Source organism: Leucopleurus acutus (assembly GCF_964270905.1).
Source record: "Leucopleurus acutus genome assembly, chromosome: 5".
NCBI lineage: Eukaryota > Metazoa > Chordata > Mammalia > Artiodactyla > Delphinidae > Leucopleurus > Leucopleurus acutus.
In genome coordinates this window covers 48,551,403-48,573,771 of record NC_139147.1, presented here as the reverse complement: position 1 = coordinate 48,573,771, position 22,369 = coordinate 48,551,403, and the positions used below count along the sequence as shown (strand labels likewise).

General features: G+C 39.1%; 1 protein-coding gene across 1 annotated transcript in view; it reads left to right on the top strand.

Annotated features, from left to right (window-relative positions):
• Positions 1–22,369, top strand: part of ABI3BP (ABI family member 3 binding protein) — a 259,008-nt gene that overhangs the window by 83,608 nt on the left and 153,031 nt on the right. Inside the window, exons 3-4 of the mRNA XM_082839240.1 lie at positions 8,672–8,740; positions 12,738–12,870. Coding sequence (XP_082695366.1) covers positions 8,672–8,740; positions 12,738–12,870 — 202 coding nt within the window. The remainder of the gene's footprint in view (positions 1–8,671; positions 8,741–12,737; positions 12,871–22,369) is intronic.

The window sequence follows — 22,369 nt, the reverse complement described above, 5'->3', positions numbered from 1 at the left end:
CAGTTTCCTCAACTCAACTCTCCCACCTCAGAGGCACAGGCCTGACACCTGGCCGGAACACCAAAAACCTGTCAGCCACATGGTTTTCGGGATGTCAGAGGTCTTCTGCCAGCATTCAGTATGTGTTCTGTAGGAGTTGTTCCACATGTAGATGTATTTCTGATGTATTTGTGGGGAGGAAGGTGATCTCCATGTCTTACTCCTCTGCCATCTTGAAGCCATCTCCCGATACATAAATTTTATATTTATTTTTTGTAAAAACAGATGATTTTATTTTTAATAAATTCTTTGTTAGAATAGCTTTACGTTTAAGAAAAGTTGCAAGTATAAGACAGAATTTCTGTGTACTTGACATTCAATTTCTCCTATTCACATCTTAGGTTAATATGGTACATTTGTCACAACTAAGGAACCAGTATTGATACATTATTAGCTAAAGTCCACAACTGATTTGATTTCCTCCATTTTAACCTAAGATCTTGTTCCATTCCAAAGTCCCATGCAGGACACCACATCACACCTAGTCATGTCCCCTTAGGCTCCTGTAGACTCAATCTCCCAGACTTTCCTTGGTTTTGATGACCTTAATGGTTTGGAGGAGTCGTGGTTAGGTATTTTGTAGAATGTCTTTCAGTTTAGTTTTGTCTGATGTTTCTTCTCATGTTTAGACTGGGGTTTTGGGGAGGAAGAGGTGTATTACTTTAAATAAGATATTAAAAGGAAAGTAAGCAAAAGAAAAATTACTGCTAAATATTCTTCACCTTGAGAATCCAACTCTCATGCCTCACCCTTCAACTCAGAGCTATCGGTAGCCTTGTTTTTCTACCACATCACTCTGTACCAGCATGAACAGTGGTTAGGCCATGTTTTAGAAACACTGCTCCCCTGGGTTTCCTTCTAAATCACTGACCCTCTTCAGCCAGTTATTTTATTTATTTATTTATTTTGCGGTACGTGGGCCTCTCACTGTTGTGGCCTCTCCCGTTGCGGAGCACAGGCTCCAGACGCGCAGGCTCAGTGACCATGGCTCACGGGCCTAGCCACTCTGCAGCATGTGGGATGTTCCCGGACCGGGGCACGAACCCGTGTCCCCTGCATTGGCAGGCGGACTCTCAACCACTGCGCCACCAGGGAAGCCCTTCAGCCAGTTTTGAAGCTGTTCGTTTCTTCACCTTACTGGAAGGTGTCAGGCAGTGGCAGCAAGGACCAAACTGCCCCTGGCCAATGTACCATGCCACTGACTGTTAAATGTATTTGAAAGATTTCAAAAGCTGCGGAAAAAGTATGTCTTAGAACCAGTGAAGTATGGTATTCTGAACTTTTAATATGCCATTTCCTATAAAACAGCTTTATATTGAATATTGTCAAGTTACCATTTGAGGTTCAGACATAAATATGTTGATGTTATGTCTCCAGATCAAATTAAAACCAGTCAACTTCCACCTGCTAGATTCATGAAAAGTTGAATATCTTTTCCCTAAGACTCTTTCACTGCCCCCACAGTTTTCAAAATCCCAAGGAGCTGGTACAATCCCAATGGAGGCCCATCCAACTTCTGCATGCTGTATGCCTTAATTGCATTCAAGACCACCTCGCCTGCACTAAGCCCTGTTGTCGGCTGGTCCTCCACCACCGTATCAGGTGCCTGCTGGCCAAAATCCCTGCATGGGCGAGCACAGCTGCTCAGAGGAGACCCGTTCTGTGAACAAGCCTCTGGCTCAGTGCCCAGTGTTCTCCTTGGCAGGTTTCCAGGGTGGCAGCTCAAGGGTCTTACTCTCCAGCCCATCCTAAGACTCCGTCTACCTCCGGAGAGCAAGAGGAGATTCCAGCCTCCACTGGGGACCCAGAGGGAGTTGTCTCCCTCCTGTTTGGGGATGAACCGAGGATTAAGCCTCAGTGTTGTTGTTGTTGTTGTTGTTGTTGTTGTTGTTTTGCGGCACACGAGCCTCTCACTGTTGTGGCCTCTCCCGTTGCGGAGCACAGGCTCCGGACGTGCAGGCGCAGCGGCCATGGCTCACGGGCCCAGGCGCTCCATGGCATGTGGGATCTTCCCGGACTGGGGCACGAACCCGTGTCCCCTGCATCGGCAGGCGGACTCTCAACCACTGCGCCACCAGGGAAGCCCCCTCAGTGTTGTTTTGAAATGTCCAAATCACGATAGAAACAGTCTGGCCTCCTTTTTTTTTTAATCAAAAATAAACCTAACTACTGACAAAAGGTGTTTATGGACTGTCTTTAACAGGCTCAAAGTTACTTGGAAATTGATTTTGATTTTGAAACTTCTCTCTGGGCCTTGAACAGTGTCTGGGATGATGTCCACCTTCCCTGATTGAGTCCAGAGGGTCCCAGATCTTTAAAGCAAAACGGTGAGAGCAGAGTGGTGCCTGGCCCTCTCCTGCTAGAGTAAAGCCTGCACACCCTCCACAGATCTGGTCTCTGACAGGATGTTTGCAAGCCAGCTGTCTTTAGCTTATGGAGAAGGTGGCTCTCTGTATATTGTGATTTCAGGGACAGAAGAAAGGAATTAGGAAGGGTGCTAGGCCAAAAGATTCTCCCCATTGGTTACTTGATGCCATGTATATATTTAGTAGAGGACATATGCTTGTCTTTTATGTAATTAAAATAGAACAGATCATGAGTAGGGGTAGTGTATTAATATGAATTCACTCATGCTAAGTTGTAAATAGTTGCTTTTGTGATCCTCTCTAAGAACAAATGAAAATAAGATTGATGAGGATTACCACATCTGGTAAAGAGATAGTCAAAGAGGGAAATGGACATGGAAGCTTAAATCTGGGGCCTTTATAAGCAAGTTTGTTCTAACTCACAATTCTGGTAAGCTTGGCTTTAGGTGTAAATATTCCAGTAATGCTTCCAGCCCACTGCCTCGGTTTATATATTCCTGCATCATTGGAGTAAAAGAATATGTAATATAATTGGTTACATCATTCTTTGTTTATTTTCCTAATCCATGTCTCAGGCACTCAATAAAAATGCTGAAGCAGGTTACAAAATAAAATCCTAGTGTAACATTTAAAAATATTTAGTAATAAAAGGGACAGAATAATGAGGGTTCAATATTCTGATAAAGCCAGGGAGTTACTCAACAGAAATGTATGTTTAGGGTCCTGCATGTTTAAAAAACGTGGTTCAGATATTTTACAGTAGGTTTTATCATATTGAGGAAGTATTCCATTAAATCCTTATTAATTAAGAATTGATGTTGAATTTTGTCAAATGCCTTTTCAGCACTTGTGGAAATCAGTGCTTTTTTTTCTCTTTACGTTCCTGGAATAAACTACACTTAGCTGTGATGTACTATTATGTGCTGCCAGATTCAGCTTGTCAATATATTTTACAGGATTTTTTGCATTGATATTTGTGAGCAAGTATTGTTAAAGAAAAATTATTCAGTGACACTTGTTAAAGAGGTAAGGAAGACTTTATTCAAGGGGGAGGGGGTTCTTGTGATAGATATAGGGAAAATTGCAGTGTTGTCTTGTAGTGAGGGAGAGAAATTGGGCTCAACTCCAAATATAACAAGGAAAAGTGGGAATTATAGCTAAGGAGCAGAGTAGGAGTGAATGGATGGAAAATTACTAAAAGGAAACATCAGGGGTCAGGGAGGATTCTGGCGAAACTGACCTAACAGGGTTCTTGATGTAGATAAGCCAGGGTGATCAGATATCATCTGTGAGATGGAGGGTGATGAGGAACTTGATTGGATACCAAGTGTAATCAAGTATGGAAGATGGCGGATTCTGGCTCAACTGTCTCAGGATTCCTGCTCTAATTGGACAATGCAGAAATGAACACAGAAGCCCAAATGTCAGAGCCTAGTTGAGCAAGAGCTCAGAAGAGCCTGATAAGAGTTTGGTCAAGAGAGAGAATCTTTGTCAGGGTGGGGTGTAATTTTCTTTTTTAGTGAAATTTTTGCATTTTGAAATCTTTGCTTGCTTTAAAAAAAAAAAAAACGGTTTTGGGCTTCCCTGGTGGCGCGGTGGTTGAGAGTCTGCCTGCTAATGCAGGGGACACGGGTTCGAGCCCTGGTCTGGGAGGATCCCACATGCCGCAGAGCAACTGGGCCCTAGAGCCACAACTACTGAGCCTGCACATCTGGAGCCTGTGCTCCGCAACAAGAGAGGCCGCCATAGTGAGAGGCCCGCGCACCGCAATGAAGAGTGGCCCCCGCTCGCCACAACTAGAGAAAGCCCTCCCACAGAAACGAAGACGCACACAGCAAAAATAATTAATTAATAAACTCCTACCACCAACATCTTCTTTAAAAAAACAAAACAAAAACGGCTTTGAACATTTTCTTTTTAAAATATGTCCTCAGGGCTCTTAGGACACAAAATTCTGCTTTTAAGAAATCATCATTATGATTGCTAACACTAAATTAGCACTTTCTGCGAATAATCATTACTAAAACCCCTATGGGCCCAGGTACTATGAGTTTTCAATTTTGCATGTGAGGAACTAGGTGCACTGATGTTAAGTATTTTTCCTTGTACTAGCAACTAGCTGAGCAGGATTTGAGTGCAGGCTCCAGGGTTTATGCTCTTACCCAGAAATTTAGTCTGTGATGAAACCAAACTGTTAAAAAGATGACAGGGGTAAAGTACATTATTTTGTTTGTTCAGGTCCCTTACCTGATTTCTTTTAGGATCATCCTGGCTTATTTTGTTTCTTTTGTGGAAACTCGCATGGCAGGAAAAGCAGAAAAAACCTCACTACGACACCATCCTGAGGTAGTGTGCCTTGCAATGCAAATGTCCCCTAACAAAAATGTGAGAATTAGGATTTTTTGAGCAGAGCGAGTATGGGAAGATTATTTGTGTTACCAAAAAATCTAGGACTTTACAAAGAATTTCAATAGTAGATTTCCTTAAACAGGAAGCTGTCTGTATCCTCCACCACAGGGCATTCAAAATATGAAGCAAATTAGATTTAATTAGTCTGCAACATTGTCAGGAATGGAAAAATTGTCAAGGTAACTGCATTCTATACATTTTCTTAAAATTTCTTAATAATACACATTCTCTAAAAAGTAGTTGATTTTGGCATGTGTTGCCAAAATTTCTGATCAGGCTACAGTGTATATATTTCCAGACTGCTACAAATCCACAAAGAATTTCATAGTGCAGAACTGAAATAGAAATCTTGTTTTTCAGTTGTTCTATTTTTCCACGTCTGTGTTCCCAACTGAACATAAAGACTACTGAAATGCGTGAATTTGGAAGTTTTTAATGAGAGTGAGAGCCAGCATATGCACCCAAGTCCCGACATCTGTTCCAATTTGTAATTGGCTGTAACAGCCTATGCTCTATGCAGAACAACTGTGATCATAACAAAAATTACGTTTAAATTGCTCATGTAACCATATGTCTCAGATCATGGCACTGTCTTTAGCTTCTATGTGTGTTATTTTTCTAGTATTTCAGGCCTTTTTTTTAAAAAAAAAAACCACTGAGGTATAGTTGAATTAATGTGTATCAAGGAAGGAAATAAAAGGCTAACTCTACTCTGCCACAATGAGAACAATTTAAGAAAAATGGGATTTAGCTTTGTTTTCTAGAAGTGAGTTCCAGAGACTTATTAAAAGGGCATTTTGGGGACAAGATTAAGAGCTACATAATTTGCAGGGCCAAGTGCAAAATAAAAACACAGGGTCCATGGCTCAAAAACCAGGAAAAAATGTCATTAAAGGTACTAAAATATAAAGTTTTTTTCCAGTTTCTCAACTTGTCATGGTGCTCTTTTATTTGCTATTTAAGGTCATTTAAGTAAAGAAAAATGATGAGTAAATTATTAGTATTTCATTATATTGTGCAGTGCTAGTTTTAAATGCAAATGTAAGATCCTTTAAGTCCTAAGCAGAATCACTAAAATGACACAATTTGTATTTTGTAGTTCATGCATACGTACTTTATTCTTGCCACACTAGTGGAAATGCACAGAACTCAACTTCTTGATGCTTGCTCATTCTACTAATACCCTCTGCCTTCCACTTACTCACGAGTGAGGGAGAACTGAAAACAAAAGGAAGCAGGGGTTTCTCTAGCTTTTCCTTTCCCTCTGTGTCCTAATTTTCAGCATCAGTGTCTGGCTAATACAGGAAAGGAACGTGAATAAGAAAGGACATGATAGGATTCTTTGGTCATTTTTGTTTCTTAAAATGCTGTTGCCTTCTTTCTGCATTTGAAGCAAGTTCTGGTTCAAATGGAAGTGTGACCTCACAGGGCTGTCAGTTTCCCTTCCACAGACCCTTACTCAGTGGTAGATGTAATACGCTTACCTTATTTGACCTTTGAGTCTTACTGGACTCCCACACGACATGGGCCCTTTGGAATGCTATGCTAATGGGTACCTAGAATGCTATACATGGATGGAAGGAAGTGCAGACATGCATTATTGTTCTCATCTGCTCTGCTCACACTCATGCTCCATTATCCCATTGGACAGCCCTTATAAAACATGAATTCAAAGATAAAAGTATTAAGAATTTCATGATGGTGACAGCAGGATATTAAACTAAGCGTGGGACCCTTCTGAACATGGGGCCCATGTGACTGTACATGCTGCCCATGAGGTTGACCCTGCCTCAGTGACCTCATCTACAAATTGGGATGAGAATAGTTCTTGTCAGGTAGGATTGCCATGAGGAGTAACTAAATTATGAATATAATGTATCCAGCACATAGGAAGTACTCAACACACAGTAGTTTCTTAATACCTATATTGCTCTATATCCCAAATAAAATCAGGAAATGGTTATTATATTGTTACTAGAGAACTTGATTTAAGTTGAGCTTTTCCTTATATAAGCTCCACTAAGCAAGATATGCTTTCAAATACATGAGACTGAAACACAGCGAACGCTCCTTTATCTGTAGTTTGGTTATTAGGCACCAATACGATCAATGAGCCAAAGCTCTGAGGTCAGTTCAAGAGGTTACCTGGTTTATCTTTTGCAGTGGTAATTACTGCAGCAGGTTGTAGCAAATAGGGCCTGGTGAGGTGTCCAGGAAAAAGACAAAGGCTTGAGTCATTAAACATGGTTGAAGGCCAGGTTGGCTCTGGCTGAGAATGAGGTCAGCCCCATAAAGCCTTGGGCTTCAAACACATGGAGGGGAGATATTTGAAAGAAAACAAAGACATGAGCTCCGTCTGAGCAAGTAGGAGTGAACTGCGATTGAATACAGCATCCGGATGAAGTGTGGTATAGAATGAGTTCCAGGATCCAGAGTTACTGAAGAAATATTGTAGATAATACCCATCAATCAATTGATTAATCCAATAGAGCTGCTTATAAAATGCTATTTTATATGCCCAGAGTGTATTTGGCTTATTTATACACTGTGTATAGACCAACCATTCCTCTTTTTTTTTTTTTTTTTTTTTTTTTTGCGGTACGTGGGCCTCTCACTGTTGTGGCCTCTTCCGTTGTGGAGCACAGGCTCTGGACGTGCAGGCTCAGTGGCCATGGCTCACGGGCCTAGCCGCTCCACGGCATGTGGGATCTTCCCGGATCAGGGCACAAACCCGTGTCCCCTGCATGCATCGGCAGGCGGACTCTCAACCACTGCGCCACCAGGGAAGCCCCAACCATTCCTCTTGAAAACATCAATTTTAAAAACTTTGATAAATTATCAGCCCCTGATTGAGTTAACACATATTGATTGTCTAAATATCATTTTATTTAAAACCTAAATATTTTAATTTTTATTTATTTTTTTACTGTCCACATTTTAATTTTTATATTTTTAGGTTGTTAAAATTTATTGAAGTGTATTTGATTTACAATGTTGTGTTTAATTTCTGCTGTACAGTAAAGTTACTCAGTTATACATACACGTATTCTTGTTCATATTCTTTCCCATTATGTTTATCACAGGATATTGAATATAGTTCCCTGGGCTATACAGTAGGACCTTGTCATTACTATTTAATGTTTTGATGAATACAGACACCTGTGTACCTTAAAATTGTCAAGATACCAGCCCACAGATTTCCCTCATAAAACCTAAATCTTTTAAAAAGAGATTCTCTATTTTCCATTGGTATATTTTAGGTGAAAATTATACCAACTTAAATTGTGATTTTGTTTAAAAATTGTTCATGAAAATGATTGATTGGATGTGATAACAGACTGAAATGCAAACAGGATAAAAAAATAGGTAGGATGTTATGAATATTCAGATTCCCAAGAAAGTGAGCAATTTCAGATCATTCAACAGGTGAGACTCTTTTGTCCTGCACAAGTATGATTTTCCTTCTCTGACTTTGAAGCACCAGACTGACCCTCTGTGAGGAGTAGGATAACAAAAGAAATATGATCTGATTTTTAAAAAAGTCTCTTCGCAGAGAAAAGGACTGATGAAAATGTGGCATGAAATCTGTGTCTAGCATAATTCTTTTAAGACTTCTCCCTGACTCCTGTCCATGGGGTTTTGACAATCTGGATTTAATTTTCATTTTAAAAACTTAATGGCCTGGACTATCCCGAGAAATTTGAACTTTCTGAATTCCTGGGCCCTCTCACCCACCCGTGCTGTGGTTACGATGACTAAAGCTGACTAAAGCTGGGAACACTGAGTCAGGAATGGGTTTGCTGTCATGAACTCTGTTCGCAAAGAATCTTACTGATAAATAATGTTACTGTTTCCAGATGCTGAGCCTAAATATCTGATAGTCGTGCGGCCCGCTCCTCCTCCCAGCCAAAAGAAGTCATGCTCAGGTATTTATGTTGATTTTTTTTTTAAATTAACTTTAAAGCATGCCTTTTCGTCTCTTTTCTACCCACAAAGACCACGTGGCTTGGGGATGTCTCAGGAATATAGGTTAGAAGATGTACCATGCCCAGCAGACCCCCGTCAACGCAACCTTGCTTGGGGAGTAGCATAGCCTGGGGGGAGAGGCTCTTGGGGTCTTTTCCAGCCTCACCAGAACAAACTGCAGGGATTGAGGCAAATTATTGAACCTCTCTGTGCCTCCATTCTGATGTATGGTAGGGTCTGCGTGAGGATTAAATGAGTCCACAAATACGCAACACGTAGGACAGGCCTGGCCCAGAGCAAGTGCTCATTTAGAGGTAACTCCTGTTGGCCTGTCTCTATTTTGTAATGTGTGAACTAAAGCCCGCTCTTGTGCCTTTCAGATTTTTTAGGGCAAAATTTGATGTCTAACCTTTGCTGAAGGAAACTGTTGACATTTCAAAAGCATAACTCATTTACGTGTGTGTTAAATGGGTTGGAACTTGGATTTTATTTACACCTCTTCCTTCTAAATCTCTTGTATTTAGTCAAACATAGAAAATAGGACTTCTTTCATAAAACAGCAGTGCAACACCCATCTTCCCAGGGCTAGGGAGATTTAAAACAGGAAAGTAGATACCATATGTATAAAAAAGTAGAAACATTTCTGCATGACTAAGGAAGATTAAAAGCCTATGTTGTCCCGGGACTTCCCTGATGGGGCCGTTCTGCCCTCCAATGCAGGGGACATGGGTTCGATCCCTGGTCCAGGAAGATCCCACATGCTGCGGAGCAACTAAGCCCGCGCGCCACAACTACTGAGCCCACACATCCTCGAGCCCATGTGCCGCAGCTACTGAAGCCCGCGTGCCTAGATCCCATGCTTCGCAACAATAGAAGCCACCACAATGAGAACACTGCATAGCACAACGAAGAGTAGCCCCCACTCGCCACAACTAGAGAAAGCCTGCACGCAGCAACGAAGACCCAACGCAGCCCCCCCCAAAAAATCCTATGTTGTCCCAATTTCACTGCTAAAATTTCTTCTCAGATCAAATAAGGAAGCCGTTGCTATTACGAAGGACTGATAGAACTATAAATATGCTTTTAACATCTGATGTCACATCTTACTACTCTAGATAAAGTTGATCATAGTACTTTTCTTTTCTTTTTCATGTTCTAATATGAACTGTTCTCAAAATAATTATATCCTAATCATATTTGTCTTTTACAGTACTCTGGTTGCCACACAGAAAAAAGGATCTTTCTTAAAGGGATGAGAAGGGTTGGGGGAGCGTACAGATATTCACATACACTGAGCAAAGGCGCCCTTTGCAGCTCTGTATTCTGTCTCCTAGGTGTATTAGCCATGCCTGGTTACCAGAAATCAGTTGCCACTATCCCCTCCCCTCCTTCTGTTGGTTTCCTTTTCTTTTTAGAGAAGCAATAAATGGTCAAGTATTTTGAGAAATACAGATCCTTTTCCTTGACCTCTTATATTATCCCAAAGTGCAAGGAAAATTTCAATCAGTACTTACAACTTACTAATGGTAGTCGTCCAGGCAGCTTTCCATACACTTGAAAAGAAATGTACTCTCATCAGTATTTCAAGATTCTATTTCAGAATATTTAACAATAAAGTCAGGAAGCATGAGTATGGTTTTATGGGATTCTGGCTTCATAGTCACTGAACTTTTTCTTAATATGATTATAAAACAAATATACAAAAAGAAGTAAGGAAGGTCAAGAGAGTGATTACAACTTAATAGCATTTTATAACTTCGTTTCATTTGGGGGCTTCTGTGACGCGGGCCTTAGAGATTATTTTTCAGTATGGTGACCAACACAGGAAATTGTTTCATCCCACTCAGGATATAATACCCCACCTTTCCTTTCAGGCAACAGATATAATTTTTGTTTTTATAATCTGCATTTAAGAGTGATGTAATGAGTCATGGATTAGCTTCCATTCATTTTATATTTGTATCTGCCACATAAATTTTAATTATTTAATCATTTTTAAAGTAAGATCCAAACTTAGTGAAATAATTATTTGATAGTCATGTAAACCTTAGGTTCCTTGGGGAAAGAAAAATGTACCTTTTTTCTCTAAGTGGCATTATCTTCATACATTGTGAGCTAAGCCAGTGATATAGTAAAAAGAAAAGTAGATTATAATTCAGGAGACCTGGATTTGAATCTTAACCTTGGACAACCTTGAAACCACTCTGGGCCTTGTTTTTCATCTATAAAATGAGACAGCTGTGTTACGTGAGTGAGTGAAAATCAACGCAGGGTGGAAAAAGACTTATCAGAATCACCTCAGGGCTTTTTCAAACTACCCATGTCCCCCACCTTTATCTCAGATTCTAATCTGCCCTCCTTGGGGGCCAAACCTGAACCCTTTGAATCATAGATAAGGTACTGTTGCAGGTGGATCTGGACAGATTTTCAGAGAAGTATAGTTGCATGTTTGCAAGTAATTAAACAATAACCATCTTTGAAAATTATTTAAGATATCTTTTAAAAATTCATCTATGTCACAGTGAAGTAACTTTCCACCACTAGGTTGTGTATATTCTTGTTTCAGAGGGCTTTTCCGCTAGAATAACAACTTATACAACTTAAATCTGACAGAAGCAACAGTCATGGCACAATTTTCAAGGGTATTTGGTTCAGATAACCTTAGCTAAGCTCATACAAGGGGTACCCTCCTACCCACCTTCTAAAGGTCACAGGCCATTTTGCTGTTTGGCTCACACTACAGTAGATGAAGATAAAATTTCTTTTTATAGCAAATATACGTAGTATCATGAAATGAAAAAGAGAATTAATGGAAATACAAAGCATATATGTTTTACATTAGTGCTGCATAATTTTATTAGGTCCCATTGGATTTTTAATTAATCCTATTAGATTGTACCCTGATTTCTTTTATGAGCCAGTGTTGGTTTCCATGGTTGAAAATCTTCCCTCCTCTTTTTCACTCTCCTCCCATGCCTGCAATTTCAAATATTTTTGAAAAAGCAAATGTCTGCACCCCCACCACATACTTGAAAAGAATATAGAATGGTATATCAGCATCACTCTTAGCATTGCCCCAATCCAGTTAGTCTTATCAGAATAACTGTGCTTCCTGTATTATTCGTACTCTTCCAGCAGTATTAAAAATATGTGCACCTTTTCCATTTAGATACTCACTGTAAAAAAAAAAAAAAAAAAAAAAAGGCTATTACAATGGTCTCACAAGGGATTTTACACTTCCAAATAGTTTTTTTAAAAAAAGACTATAACCTGCAACCTACATGGTAAGCTTTCTTTTCTAAGGTGTTATTTCACACTAATTCACAGTCCCAGGGGGAAAAAAAGCATAATTTATTTTGTCTGTAAAAGAAAATTGAGTATATATATATATATATATATATATATATGTATATATATGCCTATATGTGTGTGTGTTTATTTCATTGATAATAGCCAAGACCTCCATATTCATCCCTGACTCGCAAGAAAATAAAAACTAGGAATGTATATAGTTTATATGAGTATACACACACACACACACACACACACACACACACACACGTAAATCTCAAAAGGGTATTTCATTTGATTCCTGCTTAAATTCATGGGCAAACCATTATTAATATTTGTGCACTATATAAAAAGAAAAGGAACTTAATGCTTTCACATTCTTCATCTCTTGCTAAATTACCTTTGTCTATTTTACCCAAATCATAAAGGACTTCCCTGGTGGTCCAGTGGCTGAGACTCTGCACTCCAGGGGACCCCAGTTCGATCCCTGTTCAGGGAACTAGGTCCCACATGCCACAACTAAGAGTTTGCATGCCTCAACTAAGGATCCCGCATGCCTCAACTAAGACCCAGTGCAGCCAAATAAATAAATATTTTAAAAATTATTTTTAAAAAGGAAAATACACTAAATATTAACGAGAATTAACCTGTCTGTTACCTCCGCAGGTAAAGCACGATCTCGCAAACCTCTCCAGCTGGTGGTTGGCACTCTGACACCAAGCTCAGTCTTCCTGTCCTGGGGCTTCCTCATCAACCCTCACCATGACTGGACATTGCCAAGTCACTGTCCCAATGACAGGTAGTTCACCATTATGGAAAATTTTGTTTTTCATCTGAAAATTGGCACTTGCTTTCAATAGTATCTGCACATGCTTTAGAAGAATGTGTAAATGGCAGGAGCATCAGTATTTACAGATCAGCTATTAGCTGTAGAGCCTGATCTAGGTGTGAGGGGAATGAAGATACATTAGTCAGGATCCCTACCCTTCAGGGAGTTATCACCTATCTGAATAGAAAACACATGCAAGTATTTTTTTCTTTCTGAAGAAAAAACTAGAAAGGAAAATAAGCCAAATAGCAAGTGGGGTTATCAGTGATAAGTGTGAAAAAAAAAAATCAGAGGATGAGCTTGAAAGCACTTAGCAGAGACTGTTAAAAGTTGCAAAGCTTCATCTTTGGTTTGAAAACGATGGATCTTTGATCTGTCAGTTGACGAAGTGCTAAAACAGTAGTTCTCTCAGTGTGGTCCCTAAACTAAGCAGCATCAGCCTCAATAAACATCACTTGGGAAATTATAAAAAATGGAAATTCCCAGGTCTCCAGACCTACTGAATCAGAAACTTCACCTAAGCTTACGGATCATTGACTTAGAAAACTGGAGGGAGGAACACATGGAGAAATGTAGGTCAAGGAAAAGCACAGTTGGAAATGAAGCTACCATCTTCTTTGGCAGAACAAAATAAGAAAAACCTAAGTTTATTTTTAAATTACTGCCATTCATCCATCCAGCATATGTAGTTGGCATTGTCTATGTGCTGGGCACTGTATAAATGCTGAACCATGATTCTAAACTGGGTATAAGATAATATTTGCTTTTCATAAGTATTTACTACAGTAGCTTCAAAATTCAAAACTTTGCATCTGACAATCAAAATTTTCAAGCTTCAACCAAGGAGTTTTTATTTTAGGAGATGTTTTTTTAATTTTAAATACTCAAAGTGACTTATATGTTTAAGATTTGTTTCATTACTTTTTTACATAAAAAACTTTGTTATTGAGGAATAATTTAAACCTAGTAAAATGCACAGATCTTAGGTGTACAATTTAATCAATTACAAAAAAAGGTGTGTAACCATGTACTGTACAACCCATCAAGACATAAAACATTTTCATTACTCCAGAAAGTACTAGAGTTGGCCACTCTAGAATTCCATATAAACAGAATCATAAAGTATGTTCTCTTTTTGTGTCTATCTTATTTATTCAGTATGTTTTTTGAGATTCATTCATGACATTGCAAGTATAAATAGTTCATTCCTTTTTTATTCCTGAGTAGTATTCCATTATGTGAATATTTCAGAATTTATTGATCCATTTTCTTGATGGTGGACACCTGAATTGTGTCTTGTTTTTTGGTTATTTTGAATATAAATTTTATAAACATTTTTGTATAAGACTCTTGTAGATATATCTTTTAATTTCTCTTAGATCAATACCTAAAAGTAGAATTGCTATGTCACAGGGAAGATGTATATTTGATTTTTTGGGGCCTAATTTTTCCATTTAAATTCCCACAAGCAGTAATGGGAGTTCTGGTTGCTCCACATCTGCACCAGCATTTTGTGTCATCAACATTTTTCATTTTAGCTATTCTAGTGTAGTCATATCTCATTACCATTTTAATATGTATTTCCCTTGTACTAAAGATATCGAAAACATTTTCATGTACTTTTTTTGCTTTATACCTATTTTTTTAGTGCTTTATTTCTTTTTATTTGTCTTAATTGAACAGAAAAGAAAGAGCTTTAAAATGTTTGTAAGTTCTCAGAAGTACCTTTCATATGACTTTGATTAAGAAGTCTAAACTAAGAAAGAAAAAAATTAAATTTTCTTTCACATGTCCATAGTTCTGAAGGAAGAAATTCTTGGAAAAAGTATGTAGAAGATATGCCAAAACTAAATTTTTTGAAAAGTAATTTTGAGCTGTTTCAAAGAATCTGAACTATTCCTTATTTCAACCACTACTAAACCCATAACTTACTTTGTTTGGAAATGGACTCTTGAAAGAACTTTCTTTCTTGTGATAACTTCAGTTTCTAATGGGTTCACAGGGTGCCAGTGCTGAGAAAACAAACACTTAAGGGTTGCTTTCTTTTCCTTTTTTTAGTCTCTTACTAAGAAAGAAAGAAGGAAAACAAAGAAGGGAGGGGAGGGGATGGGCAGGAAGGGTAGAAGGGAAGGATGGAGACCTGATACCCTTGTAGCAAAATGTAGCTGATTTTAATGGTTACTCAACTTGCTTGATAAATCCATGAGGTTCAGTAACTTGCAAATTCATATAGCAGGATTTGGATATGATTTCCTCCCCTGTCCTCAAGCCTTTTCTTCAATTTCACTTGGTTCTGCTGACCCCTCCATGAAATGACTTATCTGATGATTGATTCTAATTGATAGAGATTGCCACGGTTTGACAGCACAAGGAGATAATGAATATGAAGAAGGTAGAGGAACAGTTGCCCGGGTAGAGTTAGAATTTTATCCAAGGCAATTGACTTGAAGGCCCCAAGCTACTCAGACAATGTGTATACCTCACCCTCTCATCCCCTTGCCCATACACCCTGGCTCTGCTCTTCTCATCAAATAGATGGAGTCATGCCCATTAAATCACAATATTTAAAATAAATAATTCTACCTAGAATGAAGTTTTTTAAAAGATTCAATAATAACATGTCAAGATGCTTGCCAAGTTTCAAACGTGAGTGTGTGGGAGGATCAAAGTATCCTTGACAGAAATAGGGAATTGTTAGGACATGACTAAAGGGGAAGAATTAAATGGTAATGACAAAAAGAAGCATTTGGAGTACTTGTGAATTTTATTTGCCCATCCCTCCTTTCTCCCTAGTTAGAACAGTTAATAAAGAGCTGACATTTTAGAAAAAATAATAGTCCTTATTTAAAAGCTCTGGAAATACTGTACATATTATAAGCACCCAAATAAATCCACCAGAACAACTCAATTGGTGTACTTAGATGCAGAATTGGAGAAATCCACCCTCATATGATTATGTATATGGTATTTTTTAGAATTTAGATTAAGCCAGTAGGTTAGAGTAAGCAATAATAGTTACAGGGAATGATTCCTCCTTGAAAATTAGAAGATTAGTACAGCTCAAGTTTTCCTTCAGGAGCATATTCTGACAAAACTGTTGGAATCTGAATGCCCTTGGCTTGCTACAGGAACATCAACTGATGTCATTTTAATCCATTTAACTCTAATATTTGGCACTATGTGTAAAGTCTCTGTTTTTTTTTAAAACAGAATCATTTCACATTGGTTTGTATAGCATCATTTAGTAATTTGCATATTACTATGCAAGTGCAAGTTATTGGAAAGGTTTCTTTACATTATACTTTGACTTTTTTTACATTTTATTTATTTATTTATTTTTGGCTGTGTTGGATCTTCGTTTCTGTGTGAGGGCTTTCTCTAGTTGTGGCGAGCGGGGGCCACTCTTCATTGCGGTGCACAGGCCTCTCACTGTCGCGGCCTCTCTTGTTGCGGAGCACAAGCTCCAGACGCGCAGGCTCAGTTGTTGTGGCTCATGGGTCTAGTTGCTCCGTGGCATGTGGGATCTTCCCAGACCAGGACTCGAACCCGTGTCCCCTGTATTGGCAGGCAGACTCTCAACCACTGCGCCACCAGGGAAGCCCCTATACTTTGACTTTATATATCAAAGCTCTCGTGTGGTGAGTTTCTAATGAGAAAACCTCTGTTTTCTGTTTTATTTGCTTTAAGCTTCGAAACATTAATGAGTCACTTTATCCTTGGTTGTATGTTTCCATTCCTATTTGCATAGGGTCCATATGGTTCTCCCATGTTTTTAGAGCCTTTTCTGAGTTCACATTCTTTGGAGAGTAGATGTACCTAATTTACAGTTTTTATTCTTAATGGGCTTTGAAAGGAAGAATGTACATGTTTGTCCTCAATATATCTAAGGTCAAAAGAAAGCTTTCTAGATTGGCCCAGATGAAGAGTTAAAACCACAATTTATTTCACCATTAATAGCATATTTTTTCCTTCCCATGTTTCCAGCTTGTTAAAGTGTTCAAGATTGCCTTAGTTCTCACTCCTTTGCCAACTTATTAAAGCTTTATGATTCTTTTAGAATTTTCTTTTCACATTTTCTAACACGTTCACATTGTACTTACTTGCTCTTAATGTACAGTGAGGGCCCTCCTTTTTGGCTGGTCCCGGGCTGACTCTTGCCTGTTTTTTTTTTTCTTTATCCCAAGTTGTTAAGAAGTGAATATTTTTGATGTCTGGAAATTCTCACTTGATTTAGCCCAATGCCTTGTTACCCATTTGTCTTGCCATGTAAATTTTAAGCTCTGTGAGGATAGGGACCATGGGTATCTTAATCTACCATTGTTTCCTCAGTCCCCGGGCCAGCATCTGGCACATAGTAGGCCTTCAGTAAATTTACACTGAATGAATAAACAGTAAAATGTTAGCATTTTCACTTTTATGCCTTACCATTACTTCAAACGTAGAACAAAATTGAACTCATACTTTTCTCTTGAAATATCAGTTCCCCTATTACTTTCTGAAGTATCATAATTCTTTCACTCTCCATAATTTGAAACTTCATGAATTTTTAAATTCTTCATTTCCTATAGGTATTGAGGCTCTGAGTTACATTGGTTTTGCCTTTGAGAAGTACCCATATTAGTATCTTTATCTTCTGCTTCTCCATTTCCATGTCAATGATTCCAATCCAGACACTCCTTACCTTACCCTGCATCCTGGGAATTAGCATCCTGGCTACTGACCCTGACTCTTTTCGTATCCCAATCCATCCTGGTTTCTGCAATACTGAAGAAAATTTAGGCTATTTGCCGTCAGCTCACTGTTTCTTCATTCCACATTTAGTTTTAACTCTCTTCTGTTCTTACCAAGGAACATGTTTCTGACTTCAGACAGTGCTCATCATCTGGTCGCTTCCATATTCCATAAGCCTTTGATCTTTTACATTTGCCTCTTTACTGATATTGGTGCCCTGCCTCTTGCTTACAAACATGCTCAAGATTTCCCTACTCCCAAACAACATCTTCTGTTGACTGTGTTATATCTTCTAGGCTACTTTTCAGACTCTTCTCTTAATTCCAAAACTTATCAGATTAATGTGCTCTCATATTCTTGACTTCTCTACCACACTCACAGTCTTTATTCTCTTTCACTGGCTTCGGTCCTCTTTTTACCATTCCACTGAAACTTCTCTTGGTGATCTAGCAATTAATTGCTAGATCCAGTAGAGTTTTCTCAGTTCTTATCCTTTTAAACCTCTTTGTGGGAATTTTGGCCATCCTCCCATTCTTGAATTCTTTCTTCCTTTGAAATTTTTATTTCGATTTTCCTCTTACCCTCTTCCTCTTATGTTTTGCTTACTTGTTATCCTGTCTCTCAAATGTGGAATAGAGATATATCCTTGGATGTCCACCTATGTATCCTCCTTATCTCAGCTATAAGCCATGTCTTTATCACCTCTATATAGAACAGTGATTCTCAAAGTTTGACATACTTGCAAATCATGTGGGAGATATTGAACTTTGACGTACTTGCAAATCATGTGGGAGATATTGTTAAAATGTGGGTTCTGATTCCACAGTCCTTAGGAATAGCCCGAGATTGTGCATTTCTAAAACCTCCCAGGAATTTCTGACGTTGCTGTTCTACAAGCAATAGCAGGAGTGGTATAAGGATGTAAATGACTTCCAATGCTAAACCTCTGACCTTGACCCAATTCCAAAGTTCTAAGAGTGTATTTTTAGTTGTCTGTGGAATATTTTCATTAGAATGACCAGGTAACAGTGTTCAGCACCTCAAACTCAAACTAAATCAATGTTGTCTATACTACTAAAAAAACCTCCTTTTCCATCTCTTTAACTTCCCTCTTCTCAAGCTTGAAAATTGAGTTTTGATTTTTATTTACACTTCCCTTGTCACCCATATCCCATAAGGAGTCTAGTCTCATCAATTTAACTTTGATCTGTTCCTTTTTTCCCCTTCATTTCTATTCCTTCCATGGTTCACTCCTTTGTTATATCATATCTGGACTACAGCAAAGTGAGATTCCTCCCTCCAGTTTTTCTCTGATTATTCCACTGCTGATAAATCTAACTTCCTTCATTACTGCTCAACTTTATTTACCTGTTGATTCTGTTGAAGAATCTTCCCCAGGTTCCCACTGGCTGGTTAAAAAAAAAAAGGTCATAGATTCTCTCCAAGAATCTATCTCAAGGAATCTTTGAGTCATCCTCCTGACATGGGGTTTAAATCTGGCCTACTCTGCTTTCCCTGGATCTGGGTAGGATCTCCTGCTCTAAATCTACCACCGAGGTGGGGTTTACAAGGTAGCCTTTTTACAAATTCAGGCTTCAGGATGCCATGCCCAGCCACCCTCAGGTGCTTTGCTTTTCATCCTGCCTTCTTTAGTCATATGCAAATGTACACCTGCCTCTTTCCCTATTCTGTGAGCTCATTTTTAAATTTATGCCCAGCGTCTTACTTGTCTTTCATCACACATATAATATAGCATCACACTTTACAACAGTAGTTCTCAACAAATGCATGAATGAATAGGCAAGTGGAATGTCCAAAACTAGCTTTAAAAATCATCTAACTAGTCCATTCAGCCCTTGAACCTCCTCTGAAACATCTCGCAAACAGACGTCAGTCACAGTGAGTATCTCCAGGGATGGTACATAGTATGATTGCTCGGGGTATAAATTCTGGTCAGACTGACCTAAGTTCAGACTTCTGCTCTGTTAGCTGAGTGACCTTGGACAGGTTACTTAAATGCTTTAAGCCTTGATTTTCTCATCTGTAAAATGGGAGTAATAACAGTAATATCTCATAGTGTTGTCAGAATTAAATGAGATGACACATGTAAAATGTGAGTATGTTCACTGGCATGCAATGAATACTCAAGAAATGATACTGAGGCGTGAGGAGTTTGGGGGCACACAAAAAGAAGTCCAGGCAGCCTGTAGGAACAGAGAGCAGCTCCGAGCTCCCAGCCAGCCAGGAAACAGGACCTTGGAGCCATAACCAGAAGAAACTGGATTCTGCCAACAACCTTAATGAGTTAAGAAGCAGGTTCTTCCCAAGAGCCTCCAGTTACCTGGCCAGGGATCAAACCTGCACCCTCGGGACTGAAAGCTTAGAGTCTTAACCACAGGACCATCATGGAATTCCCCAGAATCCCCCACTTCTTACCACCTCTGCCACCCTCGTCCAAGCCACCATCATCTCAGGTTTATCCACTGAGAGGGGCTGCAACATCCCAAAGCAAGGAACCCACTTAGCAACTGGATCTTAGATTCTGAGTACTAGGAAATCTGGCAGAGACCATCTTCATCAAATGAATCAAGTAAACAAAGTTAACATCACAAGGAATGCAACAAATTGAAATTGTGCACCCCCCGATAGGATGCAACAGGAAGAACACAGCATCATTTGCGTGATACTCCTGCCAAAGTGCATCACTTGAGACCTGTGACTTGCGCGAGTGACACCTCCAGTCGAATCCTGTGGGATGTATTTCATTTTCCATGTGGATAAGAATTATCAAAGCAAAAACTACACTGGACAGAGTTATAGAGCCGTGTGGCTGACAGGGTCTTGGTGCTCTGACCAAGTGTCAGGCCTGAGCCTCTGAGGTGGGAGAGCCGAGTTCAGGACATTGGTCCACCAGAGACCTACTGGCCCCAGGTAATACCAGTCAGTGAGAAATCTCCCAGAGATCTCCATGTCAACACTAAGACCTAGCCCCACTCAACAACCAGCAAGCTCCAGTGCTGGACAAGCCATGCCAAACAACTAGCAAGAGAGAAACACAACCCCACCCATTAGCAGAGAGCCTGCCTAAAATCATAATAAGTTCACAGACACTGCAAAACACACCACCGGACATGGTCCTGCCCACCAGAAAGACAAGATCCAGCTCTCATCCACCAGAACACAGGCACCAGTTCCCTCCACCAGGAAGCTTACACAACTCACTGAACTAACATTACCCACGGGGGGTAGACAGCAAAAACAACGGGAACTACAAACCTACAGCCTGCAAAAAGGAGACCTCAAATGCAATAAGTTAAGCAAAATGAGAAGACAGACAAACCATAGCAGATGAAGGAGCAAGGTAAAAAACCCCAGACCAAACAAATGAAGAGGAAATAGACAGTCTACCTGAAAAAGAATTCAGAGTAATGATAATAAAAATGATCCAAAATCTTGGAAATAGAATGCAGAAAATACAAGAAACGTTTAACAAGGACCTAGAAGAACTAAAGAACAAACAAACAATGATGAACAACACAATAAATGAAATTAAAAATTCTCTAGAAGGAATCAATAGCAGAATAACTGAGGCAGAAGAACAGATAAGTGACCTGGAAGATAAAATGGTAGAAAAAACTATCACAGAGAAGAATAAAGAAAAAAGAATGAAAACAATTGAGGACAGTCTCAGAGACCTCTGGGACAACATTAAATGCACCAACACTTGAATTGTAGGGGTCCCAGAAGAAGAAGAGAAAGAGAAAGGGATTAAGAAAATATTTGAAGAGATCATAGTTGAAAACTTCCCTAATATGGGAAAGGAAATAGGTCCAGGAAGTGCAGAGAGTCCCATACAGGATAAATCCAAGGAGAAACACGCCAAGACACATATTAATCACACTGTCAAAAATTAAATACAAAGAAAAAATATTGAAAGCAGCAAGGGAAAATCAACAATTAACATACAAGGGAATCCCCATAAGGTTAACAGCTGATCTTTCAGCAGAAACTCTGCAAGGAGAAGAGTGTGGCAGGACATATTTAAAATGATGTAAGGGAAAAACCTACAAGCAAGATTACTCTACCCAGCAAGGATCTCATTCAGATTTGATGGAGAAATTAAAACCTTTAGAGATAAGCAGAAGTTAAGAGAACTCAGCACCACCAAACCAGCTTTACAACAAACTCTAAAGGAACTTCTCTAGGGAGGAAACACAAGAGAAGGAAAAGACCCACAATAACAAACCCAAAACAATTAAGAAAATGGTAATAGGAACATACATATTGATAATTACCTTAAATGTAAATGGATTAAATGCTCCAACCAAATGACAGACTGTCTGAATGGATACAAAAACAAGACCTGTATATATGCTGTCTACAAGAGACCCACTTCAGACCTAGGGACACATAAGACTGAAAGCGAGAGGATGGAAAAAGATATTCCATGCGAATGGAAATCACAAGAAAGCGGGAGTAGCAATTCTCATATCACACAAAATGGACTAAAATAAAAACTATTACAAGAGAAAAAGAAGGACACTACATAATAATCAAGGGATCAGCCAAAGAAGAAGATATAACAGTTGTAAATATTTATGCACCCAGTGTAGGAGCACTTCAGTACACAAGGCACATGTTAACAGCCATAAAAGGGGAAATTGACAGTAACACAATAATAGTAGGGGACTTTAACACCCCACTTTCACCAATGGACAGATCATCCAAAATGAAAATA